Source organism: Microcaecilia unicolor, chromosome 1 (assembly GCF_901765095.1).
Source record: "Microcaecilia unicolor chromosome 1, aMicUni1.1, whole genome shotgun sequence".
In the NCBI taxonomy this organism is placed as follows: Eukaryota; Metazoa; Chordata; class Amphibia; order Gymnophiona; family Siphonopidae; genus Microcaecilia; species Microcaecilia unicolor.
This window is the reverse complement of record NC_044031.1, coordinates 242,952,520-242,972,481: the sequence shown is the minus strand read 5'-3', so window position 1 is coordinate 242,972,481 and position 19,962 is coordinate 242,952,520. Positions and strand designations below refer to the sequence as shown.

At 38.9% G+C, this 19,962-nt stretch overlaps 1 protein-coding gene across 1 annotated transcript in view; it reads right to left on the bottom strand.

Annotated features, from left to right (window-relative positions):
- Positions 1-19,962, bottom strand: part of LOC115474499 (reversion-inducing cysteine-rich protein with Kazal motifs-like) — a gene marked incomplete at its 5' end in the record, with an annotated part of 272,499 nt that overhangs the window by 164,649 nt on the left and 87,888 nt on the right. Inside the window, 2 exon segments of the mRNA XM_030210026.1 lie at positions 2,015-2,212; positions 5,814-5,847. Of these exon segments, the coding sequence (XP_030065886.1) occupies positions 2,015-2,212; positions 5,814-5,847 (232 nt within the window).

Below are 19,962 nucleotides of genomic sequence, written 5' to 3'. Positions count from 1 at the left end.
CACCAAGGATATTTTTTCCTACCACACCTCATCGTTACAATGTAGCCTTTTGTTTTTTCATGTATTGCCCCAGCCTCCTGTGTACCTAAAACCTTCTTGATAACACCAGGCCTTGAGCCACCTGTTGAAATTCTCAGTATCTTGTAAAACTTCTCTCCCTTTCCAAAAGTAGGTAGTACTTCAGAAAAAGCTACTGATTGTACCAAAGGTTTTAACCTCTCCTTCAGCTCCTGAAAAGCTCTCTACGCTTTAAGTGGGGTATTTGTGGCCAGATCATTTGTTCCCAGGTGGATAACATCAGTGTTAGACTCCTTAGTTTCTTCTCTGATTATAGTCAGTATTTGCTTAGTTCTCCAGGTAGCTGAGGATCATGGAAGGCATTCACTTTCCTGGGCCCCTTGAACTGTGTTCCAAAGTTAATGCCTACGATAATGGAACCCCTAGCAGCAACTGTTTTCTGGTATGAGATTCTTTATTGGTGCTTTGGAGGTGTCTTTTCTTGGGACACCTTCATTACTTCTTGTTCCACCTCAGTTCTATTTTCTGGAGCATCACAGTGCTATAATGAAGCAAAGGAATTCTGCAGGGGCAACAATTGTGAGGGTGGATGCTTCCGTGCCACGTCGTAGTCTCCCTGAGCCTACTGTGATCCATTTATGTTTAGGTGGTTTATTCTTTGAGGCAGTGGTGAAAAATTGGTATGATTTTATACAGTGATAGAAACTGCTTTAATTGCATCCAATTCCTGCTTTAGTTTGCAGAGCTCCTGTTTTAGAGTAGCAAGCTGAAAACAGATAGGCCAAGCTTTAAGCCTCCAGATGGTGTGACTTGGAACTAAAGCACCACAATTATACAGAATAAAAGTCATCCTGATTGGTTGGAATGAGTATGAACAGGTGTTACTATGAAAGGGTTAAAAGTCTGCAAGATTGCCTGTGTATGACTGAGGAGTAATGTTAATGATTTTAGGGTTATATATATATACGAGTAGAAAACCCTGGGAAGGGTGGGGCAGGGCTATAAGGCTCAGTGAGTTAGCCAAATCCTCTATCAAAAAATTCTCTGGGAGGGGCAAGCAATGACAGTTTGATAAAAACAATTATATTCCGTTTGATACAACAATCAAATTCAGCTAGAAACTAGCTTTTCTCCTTTAAATCTAAGTATTCCCAAGAATTATAGCAGTTTCATCAATGCAAATGCAAATCAAACCAGTTGTAAGACTAAATCTGCTTTTTTACCTAGGACTGACAATGGAAAACAAACCTGGCAGAATAAGGTAAGAATAAGAATATCTCCAAACAACATTCCTCTGTCAGAGTGCTATTATAAAGTCTCCACCAATGATCTCCTTGGAGCAGAACTACAAACCCCAAACCACAGTAGACACTTGTAGTGTGCATATTTGAAGTCTCTTTTATTGTTTTTCTTTAAATATTGGAATACTGTTTGCTACCATGACCTTTTGAAAAACAAAATGCACATTTTTTTCCCAAGAAAGTACCCACAGCAAAAGCAGGTAAGTGTCTCCTGGGTACTTCACTGTTTAGTAATTATCTAAATGAAAGCACACACATATACCTTCAGTTTCAGAGGTGATGCAAAGACCTTGGGTAAAACATACCAGTGAACTTTGCATAAATAAGGGCAATGTGAAATTTGCCTTCATGATGTATCTAGTTAATGCTTTATATTTTCATCATCTGAGAACATTTACAAAAGCCACTACTGTTTAAAACTCCAATTCAATAAATCACCATTGTTTTAAAATCAAAATCAAATAATTTTGGTATACTGCATATGCCTTAAAATACTTATAATCTAGCTTTAAGACATTTCATTGGCTTCTTTATTGCTATATTAACATCACAGAAATAAACGTCATTTTATCGCTAACATTTTAGAACTAGAGACTGTGGCCATTAGTAGCAACAGAAGCATAAATTAGAATAAATAAAATCTGCAAGATTCCACATGCATATAGAAATGTTTTAAGTTTGAGGTTTTTACTTACTATCAATTGGGTTTCTCATTGGATAGGATTGAGTATAATTGTGAACACAGTGTATTAGTTGAGGGCTAACAGAGGCACAGTAATTTTCAACAGCTTTAATCTGTGAAGGGCCAGGCGAAGAATCTGTTCGAAAAATTGCCTGACAGTATTCTCGGCAATTTGTATGTCGGCCGGCATAGCTGCAGCAAACTGATCCCACTTTAAAACAGAAAATGTTGTTAACAGGATAGGAAAAAAACAACATAAAATGACATTACAGTGTTCTTCTATGGAACAAAGCTATTGTATAAAAGTTTAGCTTTAAAGCATCATGAAATTAAAGACTTCATTGTTAAACCTGTATAGAACCGTATGTATTATTTTGTCATTTGCATATGGATGTGGGGTGCAATATGTAGTATTGTTTAGCACATGATTCATTGTATTTCCTTATGTTTATATGTTAGGATATCCATGTTGTTTGAACTGTGAGTAATCTAACAAGTATACTGTCCTGCTGGCATGCCTTTTTTTTTTAATTTGTTTTTACTTTGCTGCATTCCCTATGCTAGGGAATAAAGCTAAACTTGGCAAACCCAGTACAATCTTGTTTGCCTGGACAGCACATACGGACTCTACATACTACCTCTCTCAGATTGGGATAAAAGATGCAAAAACATATTAGACGAAATAGCACCCATACAAACAAGAACCTCGCGTAGGCATAACTCGATACCATGGTACAACGAAGAACTGAAAAAACTAAAAATGCAATCCAGGAAACTCGAACGAGCATGGAAAAAAATAAAAGATGTACAAACACTCGACACATGGAAACAAACTCAAAGAAAATACAAATACGCAATAAGAAAAGCCAAAAGGTTATATTACAAAACCAAAATAGGGCCTGACTACAAAACCACAAAAAAATTATACCAACTCGTGGACAAACTACTTGACTCCACCGCAGTCGCCGCAACCAACACAGATATCTCATCTGCAGACAAACTTGACAAATACTTCAATGAAAAAATTATAAACCTACGCAACACGTTACCTCAGAACATCACCTGCATCGGAGACTTCATTGACTGTATGGACCAAATCCTCGATGAATACCCAGCCGACAGATTCTGGACAAGCTTCGCTCCCCTCACCACTGAAACAGTCAACCAAGCAATTAATAGGTTCCCCAAGACTCACTGTAAATTGGATACCTGCCCCAATTACCTATTAAAATCCGCTCCCCACCGCATCTCACATCCCACCTAAACTACATGCATCAACATGGCCTCTTCCCTAAGGAAAACGGCAACATCCTACTCACCCCAATACCAAAAGATTCCAAGAAAAAAAACAAACGACATCACCAACTACCGCCCAGTAGCATCAATCCCACTGGTGGTCAAACTGATGGAAAGCATGGTAACCAAACAACTTAATGACTACATAAACAAATTCACAATACTACTTGAATCACAATCAGGATTTCGCTCCAAGCACAGCACCGAATCAGTACTGATTACTCTCTTGTCCAAATTCAAACAAGAAATTGCATCACGCAAAAGCGTACTTCTCCTACAAGTCGATATGTCTAGTGCGTTCGATATGGTAAACCATAATATACTACTAAGCATCCTAAAATACTTCGGGATTGGTGGAAATGTACATAGCTGGATTAAGGGTTTCCTAACTACTAGAACATAAAGTGAAATCAAATTCGAACATATCATCACCATGGAAAGCAGACTGCGGAGTACCTCAAGGATCTCCACTATCACTGCTCCTTTTCAACCTAATGTTGGCCCCACTAGCCAAGTCATTATCCAATCAAGGCCTTAACCCGTTCACATACATAGGCAATGTCACAATATACATCCCTTACAAACATGATCTTACAGAAATCACCAAAGAAATCAAACTCAGCTTGAACATCATGAACTCATGGGCGAATGCATTTCAACTAAAACGTAACACAGAAAAAACACACAGTCTCATCCTCTCATCCCAATACAACATGAACAAACCCACCAACATAACTACCCCAGGTTACACCCCCTCTCATCCCAATACAACACGAACAAACCCACCAACATAACTACCCCAGGTTACACCCTCCCTATTTCAGACAGCCTGAAAATTCTCGGAGTTACAATCGACCGACACCTCACACTAGAGAGCCAGATGAAAGCTACAACAAAGAAAATGTTCCACTCAATGTGGAAGCTCAAACGAGTGAAAACTTTTTTCCCGAGGGAAATATTCCACAACTTGATACAATCTATGGTACTAAGCCACCTAGACTACTGCAATGGAATCTATGCAGGATGCAAAGAACAAATCATAAAGAAACTCCAAACTGCTCAAAACACAGCAGCCAGTCTTATATTTGGAAAAACGAGATTCAAAAGTGCCAAACCCCTACGAGAAAAATTGCACTGGCTCCCAATCAAAAACGTATTGCGCTCAAAATCTGCACCCTGGTTCATAAAATCATCCACGGCGAAGCCCCGGGATACATGACAAATTTCATAGACCTACCAACCAGAAACACATCAAGATCAACATGATCATATCTAAATCTCCATCACCCAAGCTGCAAAGGACTTATTGGCGATCGCCTCTACGGTACTATGTAAGCCACATTGAGTCTACAAATATGTGGGAAAATGTGGGATACATATGTAACAAATAAATAGAAATAAATAAATAAAAGTATTTGTCCTATATCTAAATATAAGCTACAAATATCTTTTGGGAATATTAGGTTTTGTCTCATTTTGCATATTTTCAAAGCACTTAGCCTTCCAAAGTTCCATAGGTTTCTATAGAACTTTGGAAGGCTAAGTGCTTTGAAAATATGCCTCAAGTCTCTCAACATTCAGTACAGGAATTAGCTGCATCCATTGAAAAAAATTTACAAAACAACTTCTAGGATAACAAAAGTCAGCCATTCCTGATATGCATTGCCAGACATGGAACAAGACACCGCCCAATATTTAAAACAAAATAGCCATTAAATGGAACTTAGGCAGCTATCCAACACTGAATATCACTGGTTAGCAGCTTAAAGATAGTCGGTTATGTGGCGCAATATAACTGGCTATCCCCTGATTTTTAAAAGCGGACCAGCCAAGTTTGGCGGCCAACACAATAGGCAGAATAACTTTGGCCGGTCTGACTTTAACCGGCCAGTGCTAAAACGGATATTCAATGCCAGAGACTGGAAGCAATCCAGCATTGAATATCCAGGTTTAGAGGGGGCCGCAGGAGGCAGCCCAGCTATCTCCTATGGTCTGAATATCAGGCGGAAGTGGCAACTGCACACTGGGGGGAAAAACTATTTTTTGTCTTACATTTTCTGATCGTTTTACTGAATCAATCTGTGTAATACAAATTTTGTTCTATCTTGCAATTTTGGGGGTGTATTATTATAGCAGAACACCTAAGTGAAAGGTGCACGCCTTCTATGTGCCTTTATAAAATAGGATATCAGAAACAGTACCAATAATGCTCAAATGCCCATGTACAAATTTATACCTGCTCCAAAGAAGATGTAAACTTGTGAACAATCTATTCCAGTTCATATAAACTATATCCCCAACAGTGCCTTTACAAAGATGGCATGAAAGTACACATGCTCTTGTTGGCATGTATACTGTATGTATGTATGTATGCCCCTGCAATTTTATAATAGCCATTTTATATGGGGAAATGCTTTATAAAATTACCTCCTTAAGGATTCTAACTTAACGCTAACAAGAATGTAATGTTTGTTAAATTACTTTAAAATCTTTTTATATTAACATGGCATACTTACTTTCATTTCTGTTAATGCAATTAAAAAGAGCATTCTGCAAATAAAACAAAAATTAAATTGGTAAAGGTCTTGTGTGACATGAATAAAAATTTGTTCTCCCTCTGACTGAATATATTATGCCTTCAGTTATACTAACCGTATGCATGCACTCCTCTAAATATTGCTTCAAAGCTTTCCATCTGTACATTTTATGCATTTTGAACAACAGTCAGATTTAATAAAGTCTGCGAAACAATTAAATCTGCTTCTGGGTCATTTGTACCACTACAAAACTGGAAGGACAGAATTTCCAATTTAACAAGTTCAAAACTGATGAAAATAAACTCTTACACTTCAAACACAAAGTAAAACATCCCTCATTTTTTGATCCTCTTGTGTCTAAAGGCAGGCTGAAATCTTTTTTCCTCATTTTCCAAAACAGGATGACTTGATAACTTAAATTATTTGCTGGTATTAGACTGGAGAATCAGATACCTCCAAGATGAACCCTCTAGTGCTGCTCTTGTATCATTAAAGTTAAGTCAATTTGTATGTCAGTTTGTACACTGCACAGAATAGTAGATACTGGGGTATAAAAGTGTTGTAAATAAATAAATCAATCATAAATCCTGCTGTTATCTGTTTAAATGGTGTCAATACACAAAAGCAGGGCACTGTACCACAAAAAGTTACTCCTGCTGCCTTATGAAGCTCATCAATCTGTCGAAAGGAAGTTGGGAGGGGGATAGTTAGCTGTGATATATTTCATCTATAGGATGATAATGTATTCTGATGTTGGTCTAATTTTCTAGGAGTTGTCTAATTTTTCTTTCCCTTTTTATTAGAAATTTTGAATTTTACAATTCTAAGGGCCTCTTATCAAGCCATGCAAGCGACTCCCGGTGAAGTAATGCTGACAAAGCCCATTCACTCTGAATGAGCTCCATTGGCATTGCTGCGCAGGAACCGCTAGCGCGGCTTGAAAAAAAGAAGCCCTAAGAAAGCAAAGTAATTGGCAAGAAACTAACAAAGAAATTTTAACATATCAAGTAAGTCCACATATCTTGGGAGAGGCATTTATTGCAGATTTCTACTGCAATGGCATAATCTATATAGGAAGGGGTTTCTTAACTGAGTAAAATTTTTGTTAAGAAGGGTGCCAAAAGTGGAGGAGTGGCCTAGTGGTTAGGGTGGTGGACTTTGGTCCTGAGGAACTGAGTTCGATTCCCACTTCAGGCACAGGCAGCTCCTTGTGACTCAGGGCAAGTCACTTAACCCTCCATTGCCCCATGTAAGCCGCATTGAGCCTGCCATGAGTGGGAAAGCGCGGGGTACAAATGTAACAAAAAAAAAACCTAGCATATAATTCAAAAAGAAAACAGAAACCACAATCAGGGTAAAAAGAAAAACCCAACCCATACAGCAGCACATTAACTAAACCCTCCCAAATTCTGCATCTGCATACGATTAACTCTCATGCGCTTTCAAAAAGTTTTTAAACTGCAAAGAATCCCAAAAGACAGTTTCCTGATGAGAAAGCAAATATTTATGCAGAAATTATAGGGGCAAAAAATCCCGGGGCTTAAAAAAAATAAAAGCCTTTCTTCCAAGCTACTTAGCTCTTGCTATCTCCAGAAAAACTAAAATCCTGGAGCCTCAAAAGGAAATCTTGTATGAATTTTAAATCATAAACCAGTTATACAACGTTACCTGGGAAGGTAGTATATAGGAATTATACAAAAATCAACAAACAGTACCTGTCTGCATATTTCTGAACATTTATTATGAGAAACTACAGTTGTCAACTTTGTTCTCAAGCAGCACAATACTATTAGGTATTAGGATATTTATAATGATTTTGCATAAAGATATGTGATGCTGTGAAGACGTTGTGGTATGAAGACTCAGGGCATCTTTTACTAAGGCGCGCTCACGTTTTTAGCGCACGCTAAACTTGTAGTTGTGTTAAACGTTAGAGACGCCCATAGGAATGCATTGGTGTCTCTAACGTTTAGCGCCCACAATTTTAAAGTGCGCCAAAAACATGAGCGCGCCTTAGTAAAAGACCCTCTAAGCTTGCTCACTTCAGAGCAGGGGTAATCGTCTTAAACCTGATATAAGGTACACAATTCCCAGCACAACAGGGGTGTCTTCTTCATCTAGACTTGAAGTCCCTAGATATCACAGCCTGGAAATTGAGCAGCCTCTAATGTCTACTTTCAGTATTCTGCAGCATATTCAGAGCATTCTTTTAGCTGCCCGGAAACCTTCCACTAGATGAATGTACGTTCTCAAGTGGGAGATATTTCCAATCTAATGTTTATTAACAGTCAAGACCACGTCACATTTCTACTATGTTACAGTACCTAATAATGTCTTAGCCTTGAAACCCTCTCTATTAGAGTACAAATCTGTGCACCATAATCAAACATTGTTGATTGTTTCATGAAAGATCTGCTTCATATAAAACTTTCATTACAAAAGCACATTGATCTGCAGGACTTAAATTTGCTGCTTTCATATGAAGTCTTCCTTTAAAGTTGCTTTTTTTTAGGTTTCTTCCCTGGAAAATATGCTTCCACAGGAGAATAAGTGAACTTCAGGCATTAATAACATATGAATCCTACATGTAATTCCATCATCAAAAGGTAGTTCCTGGATGCATCTCAAGTTCTTGCCTAAAGTGGCAAAATCTTTTCACCTAAATGAAGAAATAGTAGAGGGCTAGGAAAGACTCATACCCAGTTCACTAGCATAGACCAGGCCAACTGCTGATACTGAGTGGCACTTAAAACAGATCGAACTGCTAAATATCAGCTGTGACAGCCGCAGTACTATTCGGTTAGTGCTGGGCTGTGCACCATGCACTACTGATGTTCAGCAACAGTATCTGAATAACTATATGGTTAACTTAGGACATAGAAAAAAGGCTGTCCTAGGTTAACTGAGTACCTATCTGGGTACCACCATTGGAGATCTCTGAAATGCTAGTACCAAATATCCAGGTCTAACTTAGCAGGCAGGAGCCAATGTTTAAAGAAATGCTGACCACTGCTAGCTGAATAATGCTCCCAATAGTTCCCCAATTTCTGTCCAAATCCCCATTCAAATCTCACAAAAAGGCCCTCCATAGTCTAGTCTATAAATAGGCTATGCCTACTGCTTGAAAAGGACCAAAGCTCAGCAAAGGCAGTGCTTTGGATCAAGAGCTGCTGGCCAATCTGTGCTTATGAGCCTACTCCTAAAGAATGACAAGGGGACAAAGTTTGTCCCCATTCCCGCTCCGTCCCCATGCATTCTGTCTCCATCCCTGCAGGCTCTATCTCTGTCCCCGTCCCGTCCCCACGGGCTCTGTCCTCATCTGCAGAAGCCTCTAATTGCTTATGATTTTATATTTAAATATTTTTATTAAAGTATAAAAAGAAACAATATGCAGTGCAACTATTATTTATAAATCACAAATAGAAAACAACAACAACAAGCAAAGTAACCCACCCACCAACACAACCCTCTACCCTTCCAACCCCAACAATAGCTGACTTCTACTACCCAAGGAATCCTAATCCACTCTGTGAAAATGTCCAGGGGTACAAAATACAACCCACTCTGTATGCCCTAGCGAGGGAGAAATATGCCCTATAAAGCACTGTTATGATTTTTTAATCTGTGGATGAATAAGTCATCAACAGTCTCCGGATTCAGTCTAGCTCTCCTGTCTTCCACAGTCCTTCCTGCAATAGAAGATGTGTACTCAGAAGATGTACTGTTACCAGGAATGTACAGGATCCCCCATGCAAATTTTGCCATTTGTGGTCAGCATGTTTGCTTTGTTTTTCCAAAAAAAAAAAAAAATCAAAATGTCGTTATCTGCATCACTCAAACATAAATAACAGTCCAGTTTATTAACAGGTTTCAAAGTAGAGAATGACAAGGAGACAAAGTATGTCCCCGTCCCCATGGGCTCTGTCCATATCCTCGCCCCCTCAAGCTCTGTCCCCGCTGACTCTGTCCTTGTCCTATTCTCTCCCAACTCTTCTCTAGCATTGGCTATGTGGGCTTCTCTAAAGACTAGGGGGCCAATGCAGAAAAACATACTGTAGAGTCACACGTAGATGGCCAAGTATCTGGCTTTTACCACAAATATAAGATATTCCGCAGCGATGCAGAGAACTTGCATGCTAATCAGGGGAAGCCTGCTGAGCACATGAGCACAAAGGTTCTTTGGTAAAGGCGCCTTACTGTGTGCATGTTCAAAGAAAGCATAAGTGCCAGCACATCTGTGCATGTTATCCTACGCATTAAGTATTAGCCTTGCAAAAATTCTTGCAAATAAAAGTTTCATGAAGGCGATATTTATGTGCAGAATATGTACAGATGTGTGCTGGTACTTTTGTTTTCTTCAAACAAGCACACAGTGAAGCCACTCTTTATCTCTGTGCACAACTGTTACTTCCATTCTGCCTTTTAAAATTCAAGGTACTTGCTTTCATCACAGGAAAAAGAAATCCCCTAAACTGGCATAAAATCCTCTCAAATACCCCTTCTAGGCTACATCGGACCTTGCAATACATTTCTCGTATTGTGCACACATTAAAATCCCCTCAATAATTGACAATGGAATGGTTTGCCATGGGGATGGAGGGGATGGGGTTCTGTCAAAGGCAGGATAAAGGGCTTATCAAAGTGTAACAGTTACTGGAACCTGACACAACAAGGTTATATCCTTTTCAGATTTTATAAGCCTGCTATGGCATCTCTTTCATTATAAACAAATATCCTATTGTATTCAAGGGTTAACACAGTGTAAGAGACCTAGAACCATCTGCATTTGACAAGATATGACCCCAGGATGGCACTGATAAAAGACTGATAGGCTATTATCACATTTTTGTGTACGGATTCTCTCCATTCCAAATACAAAAATAGGCTGAAGTGACTAGGAAGGATTATACAGAGATAGACTTTTGAGAAGGTACTAGAGGAGGGGGATTCATGGTTGGAAAGTGTACAGTTACATGAAGTACTTTGCAAAGTTTTACAACGCCTCTATATGCATCCTAAATGGGGTAATAAAGTGTGACAAAAACCATCAGGAAGTTGTCATTTAAATGTGGTTCTTCAGAAGGGACCTTTATACACTGTCCCCTGGATTCTATAGATGCGTGCAAGTTTGGCGGCAAGCCCAGTTTATTTGCACGTACATCTTGGTATACACTATTTTATAAAGATGCACGCACAAATCTTTTACTGCATCAGGGAGCATGGTCATGGTCATTGGAAGGGCATGGTCATTCATTAAAGATGTACAATTTGGGGGATCTGTGCCTAATTTATACATGAGGATTTACTCCAGGTTTCAGTTAATATAAATCCAAGAACTAAATGTTAAGATTTGGGCGTCCCCAACCGTATTATCGAAACGAAAGATGGACGCCCATCTTGTTTCGATAATATGGGTTTCCCCGCCCCTTTGCGGGGCCATCCTGCGAGGATGCCCTCATGAAAACTTGGGCGCCCCGTTCGATTATGCCCTTTCTAGGTAATCAGAAGGGAATATGACAGATGAAGAGAATACAAGGACACACATTTCAAAAGATATCTGTAGCCTAAGAACCAGGAGCAGCTCAAGACAATCTGCTGCCTGAGGAGAAGAATGATATGGAGCCCCCAGCACCCTGCCTCTACATTTTTCCCATTTGCCCCATCCCTGTACCTCTTCCCCAATGCACCAGGAATGGCAGGGTGGCTGCTCCTCATAACTACAATCTGGGAGTAAGGGGGTTCTTATGAGTTAAATGTAAGTATTCTCTGCATCTAAAAAAAAAAAAAAACTCAACCTCTACCCAACAGATACACATCAGAACTAAGGGCTTCATATCAAGCCACACTAGCGGTTCCCATGCGGCAATACAGATGGAGCTCATTCAAAATGAATGGGCTTTGTCGGCATTGCCGCTAGAGTGGCTTGGTAAAAGAGGCCCTAAATCACAAAACAAAAAATATTTAATGAGCAATAGAAACAAAACTCTCTAGTACCAAGCACATTCTGAAAGACAAAACCTGAAAAAAATAATCCTCTCTAAATACTTGCAGCAAACATGCCATCCAACAGCAGCATTAATTCCATGATTCAAACTGCAAATTAATAGCCAGTACTGCCAAAATTACACTGGGCCCTCAAACACCAGTACACCTACTACAGGTAAACCAAATAAGTAGGACTACTATAGATCTCTATATGGAAACTACATACACACAGATGATCCTAACTCAGTCAACACGCAAAACACACATAGGCCCTCAACAAATAAAAAAACAAGGGACCACACATCAGAAATAAAAATATGAAGATAAAAACTGAACCGGGAACCCCAAGTTGACAAACTCAGCATATGCTGCAACACTGGAGAAATACAAACAGAAAATTTCCTCTTGTAGAACACATAATAGAAAGACATCCATGATACATGATTCCCAAAGCTAACATATTCCAGTTAATAAATTCAAAATAAAATACCTTTTTCTACCTTTATTGTCTAGACATTTTATTTCTCCACTATGCTGATGCCAGTTTCTATTTTCTGTTTCCCTGTATCTTCTGCCATCCATTTGTCAGTTCTCCTCTCTCCTCCTGTCTTGTTCCAATCCTTTACTGCATCTGTCTCTAACATACTGATCTTTCCCTTTTAGATCTCTCCTCCCTTTTTCTTTTTTTTATGCCTCTGCCCAAATTTCACCCTCCATTTCCTTTTTACCCATCACCTACATATCAACTCTCCCATCTCTTCCTCTCAACCTCCTAGATCTCCAATTTCCAGTCACACTCCTTCCCACACCTCTTATTCCCTTCATCCCTTACTCCCCATTACCACATTTCTATCCTTGTATTGTCAGGCCACAGACCTACTCCCACCATTTATCATCTTCTCCACACAAAAGTAAGCTCTGGACTCATATTCCTATACCTTCTTCTCTTTCAGCTACAGCTCCTCCTCCATCTATTCATGCTGGTCTTCTGAACCCACAATCTATTTGCTATGTTAAAAGAATTGTGTGTTGCATCTGAGTGATACCCTTAAATAACTTTCAGTGTTAAGCTAGTATTTAAGATATCTGGGTGCAAGAGATAGTCAATCCTACTGAAACTTTACTTTGGAATAAATTACGAGTTTTATTCAGCACTAATTAATGGTCAAAGTTTAGTTAATCGCAATACTTAAATTATGCAATCAACTGAAGTTAATTTAACAGAAAATTGAGAAGGAAATACAGCAAGTAAATCAACTTATTTCTTTTACAAATGTCTAGAAATAGTTATAAAAAGATAAGAAAAATATACCCTCAGAAAACAATTTCTAAATAGTAAAATAATGTCAAAATAGTAAAAAATCAATACTTTTTCTTACCTAATGTTTAATGCTCTTTCAAGTTGGCTGAGAGTCCAGGAGCTGTAATTCTGCCAAGATCTCAGGTCTATTTGCTTTAGAGTGAACTTAGATCAGATGTTTGATTCCAAGTTCATGCTACCTACCTACTCCTGGGATTTGAATCTCTTTTTACCAATTTGCCTTAGTGGGATTAAACAAATATTGTAACTCTCTATATATGTGTATTTCAGCTAACTAAATGAGACAGTTGACACTAATGCAGAATACAGCTATTAGATTAATTAGTAGGACTTCATGATTTGATAGCATTTCTTATATAGATTGTACTTTCCATTGGTTAGTAATGAGTAATCGTAGCAATTTTAATGTGCTTTGTCTTATTTTCAAATCAATATTTGGCTTGAATTCTGAAGTTTTGACAGTTACTGCTTTTTCTCCTCAACGAATCGGACACTAGGTTTTCTTAGGACATTGAATCTTGGCTTTCCTTCTTTACGAAATATCCATTTTAAATCTTTTTTGAAAACTTCTTTTATTTTTTCAGGAGTTAAGATTATAGACTAAGCTTCCTCCGAACATAAGGCAAGCATCTTCTTATTTTCTTTTTAGGAAAATGGTAAAAACATATTTGTTCAAAAGAAGCTCTTAATTATTTCTGATTATGTATCTATATATATTATTCCTTCATTAATTTTGAAGTTCTATTAAATATGTTAACTGCTTTGAATTCAACTGGATTATTGTGGTATAAAAGATCTTGATAGAATAGAATAGACTGGCCTCCCAGCAGAAGGGGTGGAGATTAAGATTATTTGAATTCCAGAAAGTGTGATAAAAGCAGAGAGGATCTCTAAAACAGAAGATGGGATTATAGAGCTTAGTAGTTAGTATGGATAAGTAAACGGCATATACCATATAGTCTTTATCTGCAATCAGAGGAACATAGTAAATCTCGACAGATAAAAACCTATATTGTTCATCTAGTCTGCCCAATAAAACGGTTAGAGTCTTATTGGGCAGACTAGATGTCGCTCTGTGCAAGTTAAACCACTCTGTACCTTGCTTAAGTGTGAAGGTCATTAAATGTTTGCTTTAATTCCCTCATCATTCTCTAAAGGCATTCTCTGAGTTTATCCTACATGTTTTTACATCTTTATTAAAGTGAATAAAAACAAAAGGAGAAGTATACAATTAAAACAAGGAAATAAAGTACTATTTATTTATTCTATTTTTTGTGGCTTACAATAAATAAAACGAGCAGGTTTACAAAACCATAAACAAAATATCAAGTAAGAGCAGAGTAGTACAAATAAGAACTAAATAATAAACCACTGATGTCCAGTTACAATCTAACACACTCCATCAATGGGTAGAAACCTCTCGAAGAAGAAAGTTACTACAGTGTATTAAGATTAATTATGGATAGAAATTCCATGTATAAAGGGGCACAGGATAATGATAGGAGTACATTACCATCCACCTGGCCAGAATGATTAGACTGTTATAGACATATTAGCATAAATTAGAGAGGCTAACAAACTGGATAATACAATAATAGCAGGTGATTTCAATTACCCTGATATTGACTATATAAATGTAACATTGGAGTGGGCTAGGGAGGTAAAGTTCCTAAATGAAATCAAGGACTGCTTTATGGAGCAGCTGGTTCAGGGTCAACAAAAGGGGAAGCAATTTTAGATCTAGTCTTTACTGGAGCTCATGATCTGGTACGAGAGGTAATGGTTCTGGGACCACTTAACAACAATGATCATATCATCATTAAATTTGATTTCATAACTGGAGTAAGTACACACAGGAATTCTAATACCATCAGTATTTAACTTTCAAAAAGGAGACTGATAAAATAATGACAATGGTTAAAAAAAACACAACCAAACTTACAGGAACAGCTGCAAAGGTAAAAAAAAAAAAATTGGTATCAGGTGTGGATGTTCAAAAGTAACATCCTGGAAGCCCAAACCAGATATATTCCACATATTAAAAAAGGCAGAAGGAAGGTCAAACAACAGCCAGCATAGTTAAAAAGTAAAGAAGGGCATTAGAGCTAAAAACAGCTTTCAAAAAAAACGGCAGAAGGATCCAACTGAGGATAATAGAAACCGGTATAAGGAATAGCAAGTCAAATGTAAATTGCTCATAAGGAAGGCAAAAAGAGACTTTGAAAAGAAGACTGCCTTGGAAGCACACACACATAGGGTCCCTTTTACTAAGCCGCATAGGCGCCTACGTGCGCCAATTTGAGTTACCGCCCGGTTACCGTGTGGCCCTTGCAGTAATTTCAATTTTGGTGAGCATCCGCTATGCACATCTGAAAAATATTTTTTATTTTCTGGTGCACGTAGCGGACGCGCGCCAAGTGGCACTTGATGCGCATAGGTCATCACTGCCCAAATTCTTTACCATTAGGTCTATGGCTAGCGGTAAGTTCTCAGACCCAAAATGGATACATGGCAATTTTGATTTTGCCGCACGTCCATTTTCAGCAAAAAAGGGGCCTTTTTTTACAGGTGCGCTGAAAAATGATTCTGCGCGTGACCAAAACCTGCGCCTACACTACCACAGGCCATTTTTCAGCGCGCCTTTGTAAGAGGGCTCCATAGTTTTTTAGGTACATTAGATACAAGAAGCCAATAAGAGTGTTGGATCACTAGAGCAGTAGCTCTCAGCCCACTCCTCAAGGCATACCCAGCCAGTCAGGTTTTATGGATATCCATAATGAATATGCATGAGAGAGATCTGCATGCACTGCCTCCTTGGTATGTAAATCTCTCTCAAGCATATTCATTGTAGACAATCCTAAAACCTGACTGGCTGGGTTTGCCCTGAAGACTGAGTTGAGAACCACTGCACTAAATGGAGGATTGGGTTAAGAAACGCTGCATTAAATGACCAAGGGGCAAAAGGGACATTCAGGGAAGATAAAGTCATAGCAACAAAATCAGAGGTTGGCCAGATAGAAGAGTCTTATGAAATAAAATGAGAATTTTAAATTGGACACAATATTGCACAGGGAGGCAGTAGTAAGAGGGTAACATGGTCATATTTCTGCCCTCCTAATACTAATTTCACTGCAGTATTTTGTATCAATTGCAGATGTCTGAGTTCTCGTTGGTTAATCCCCTGAAATAGAGCATTATAACAGTCAATACTAGTAAGGACTTGAGCATGTGTTAAAATTCTAAGCATGCCTGGCTCAAGAAATGGACATAAGGATCTGATCTGACATAGCTGGTAAAAACAATTGGAAATTACAGTTGAGACATGAGTTGAGAAAGAGACCAGTGTCAAAAGTTACCCCTAGGATCCTAAGGGTATCGAAGTGGAGATAATTCTGGAGGGAAGGGGCTACAAGAGAACAACAATTTTAAATTTCGATAAATTTAGTTTTGTCCTGTTTGACTCAATCCATAATAGTATTATTTCTAACTTGGCGGTAAGAGAAGCCTGCGATAAAAGGATCATTAGGACTAAACGGAGCCAATACCTCTATGTCATCTGCATAGAAAAGGGGTAAAGCAAAGGTCAGCTATTAAGCAGCGACAAGGCAGCTAAGAATATGTTGAACGTATTGGGGCCAACAACGAACCCTGTGGCACTCCACACGTTATGGGAAAAGATGATGATAAGCTCTGGTGATGCGTATTTGCAGCAGTCTGTGTAGAGTATAGCATGATCTACTAGATCAAATGCTGAAGAAAGATCAATAGATAGGAGAACAGCCTGTTTGTTAGATAATGCCAACTGTATAGTGGGTAAGGAGAGCTACTAATGCTGATTCGGTACTATAGGACGTCCGGAATCCTACCTGATTGGGATGTAAGGCTGAAATGTCTTCAACATGTGCTGTCAGTTGAAGTAAGACCAAAAACTGTGCTATTTTTGAGAAAAGGGGCAACTTAGTTATTGGGTGATAATTAGCAATATCGCCAGAAGGCACTTTAGTGTCTTTTTTTTTTTAGGACAAATAACGGCCGCTTTCCAGGAGGAAGGAAAGTGACCCAATGTAAAACTGTTAGTTAAGATCATCTGTAGTAATGACTAAAGGATGGGGAAGGGTCAGGCTAACTGACTGGAAGGGCAAGTTTCCTGGGGAGCAGTAGTACACCAGACCGATGTAATAGCAGTCAATTGAAAATAGAGAGTGGATCAAAAGATGAGAGCACCTGAGAAGCCTGTGTAGATACTGATATATCGTCAGGATCCTGTTTAGGAGTCAGAAAAAGAGTCCCACTAGAATATAAAAGTGTGGGTGCAAATGGAAGTGTGGAACAAATCAGTTAAATGTTTTCATGAAAATGCATAGCCAAGGTATAGGCAGAGATAGCATCCGAAAGAGGAGAAGGTTCAGTAGTGTAGGATCTAACTATAAAGGGCTCTAGAGTTAGGGGCTAGAGCATTGGGAGTAATAGCGTTTCTTAGTCATATAGATGCATTTCTTATACTCATTTGTTTTCTGTTTATAAAGAAATTGCAATTTGTAGTGACACATTTCTACTTCCTATGTTCACAATGATGGCGTTACGTACACATCAAGCGTAAGTCGAGTATCACTTATGTCTCCTAATTGTACATGAATGAGACCCTCTAGTAGGTGCTACAGCATCAAATGCCTGTTGAAGGGTAGCGGTCAAGGTCTCAGCCTGCATGTCTACATGCATCTGATAAAAGGTAGCGTCATCAATACTGATTGAGGTCTAAAGAACTTCGGTGACCAGATTTTGTAAATCACGAGATTTCGGGTGATGGGAGTGACAACAGGCAGTGTAGTGTGACACGTTGTTAAAGTTAACTGTAGTAAGTGATGGTCAGAAGCCAGACAACGGGATTGAGTATATGAGGAGCAATATAGGGCATTGACAGTTTTAGTACCATCCAAAATATGATCATTCTGATGGGTGAGTTGGGTAGTATGGCAGGTAAAGTTTAGAAACGTTGTTAGCAACTGAATTCCCACAAAAATGGATCTAAAGGCCTGCCCTCAAATCAAACTTCTTCCATTTGAAATTATTACAACTCTTAGTGGAATCTCTCTCACTATCTGACCTCTCTTGCTTCCCCCATCCCCTCCATCCACTCTTTCCTTCACCTTTATTTTATAATTGTTAACCGCTTAGATGCCTATATAGGCCCAATGCGGTATATCATAAGCAATGAATAGATAAATTAGACAAGATGTAGGAGACACCCTCATCTACTTCTAACCTCTCAACATCCAAGTCATGAGGGTTACGGACTAAAGCTTGGGTTCTAAGAAGGGATCTCTCATTCTGGGATTAGGAAAGCACTCTACCCTTCAAGGGTTCCAGACAGACAATCCCAGGAGTAAAGGGAACCAAAATATGCCTTGGCAAATGAGGGGGGGGGGGGTGAGGATTATGATTCCCTTGTCCTGCCTGAGTTTCAGGAGAGCTTTCCCTATGAGCAGGATAGAAGGATAACACATACAGAAGACCATCCCCCAATTGAGGAGAAAGGTATCCAAGGCTATTTTCCAGACTGAGATCACATGGCACAATACTGAGGGTCTTTATTTTTGAGATTAGTGGCAAAGATCTATCAAACGAGTTCCCCACTCTTGAACAATCTTTTTGGCTATGCCCATGTTGAAACCACTCATTCGGTTGAATTATTCTGCTCAGCTTGTCTGCCAGACAATTGCTCTTCCCCGCTAGGTAAGTGGCTCTGATCACCATGCCATTCCTAGCTGCTCACTGCAACATCCTAACTGCTTCCTAACACAGAAGGTACGATCCCATGCCTCCCTGCTTGTTGACCTGATGGTCTGTTTGAATGAGAATAATTTGATTCTCAAGCTGATCTCTGAAAGCCTTTAGTGCACCCCAAATGGCCCAAAATTCCAGGAGGTTGATGTAATATTGAGCCTCCAGGGAGGATCACCAACCTTGGGTGTAGACCTGGGCACCTGGAGTCCCACGGTCAAATTAGATCAAATTATCCACCTTTTGAGAAAAAGGAACAAAAGCAATACTATCTGCTAGGTTCCCATGGTTTGAAGCCATTGGGAAGGTAGGACCCACTGGGCTGGCCTCATATGGGGGTGTGCCATGAGTGTGACATCCACAGTCAAGGCCATATGGCCTACCAATCTCAACATTTGCCGACCTGATACTTGCTGGCTCTGTTAACCTTACAGTGCTACAGAAACTAATGTGTCCACTTGCTGGGCCAGAAGAAAAGCTCAGGCCTGAGCTATGTTTAGCAGGGCTCCTATGAACTCCAATTGAAGGGTGTCAGCAAAAACCTGATAAGTTCACTTTGGGGACAAAACTTTTCTTACTGACGTATTCTTTCATAGAACAGTTCATTATCTATTTACTTATTTTTGCTGAAAAAACATACCAAGTCCTCGAATTAGCCATTGCAAAATTTTATTGTGTCTTCAGCTTTGTGTAAAATCCTGTTAAGTTCACAAGAAGAAATCCAACAGGAAATGAAATAAAGGCTAATTTCCAAATATATTAATCACTTCAAATGAACAATATTTTGTATCTACTAACTAGTGCTATAATTTTAAAGACCTAATTTAGGTCAATTTAATTAATTTGAAGTGATAGTATTGCAGTATGTGTTTGGGCCCATGCGTATACTAGCCTAGCTGATCATTCAGCACTGCAAAGCAATCATTTATGTTTTAGAGCACAGGGGTCATAAGTGAAAATGTTGAATTATACTGCCAAAATACTAAAAAAAAGAGCCAAAGTATGATGATAGCAGCTGAAAACAAACAAAAATAGAGAGGA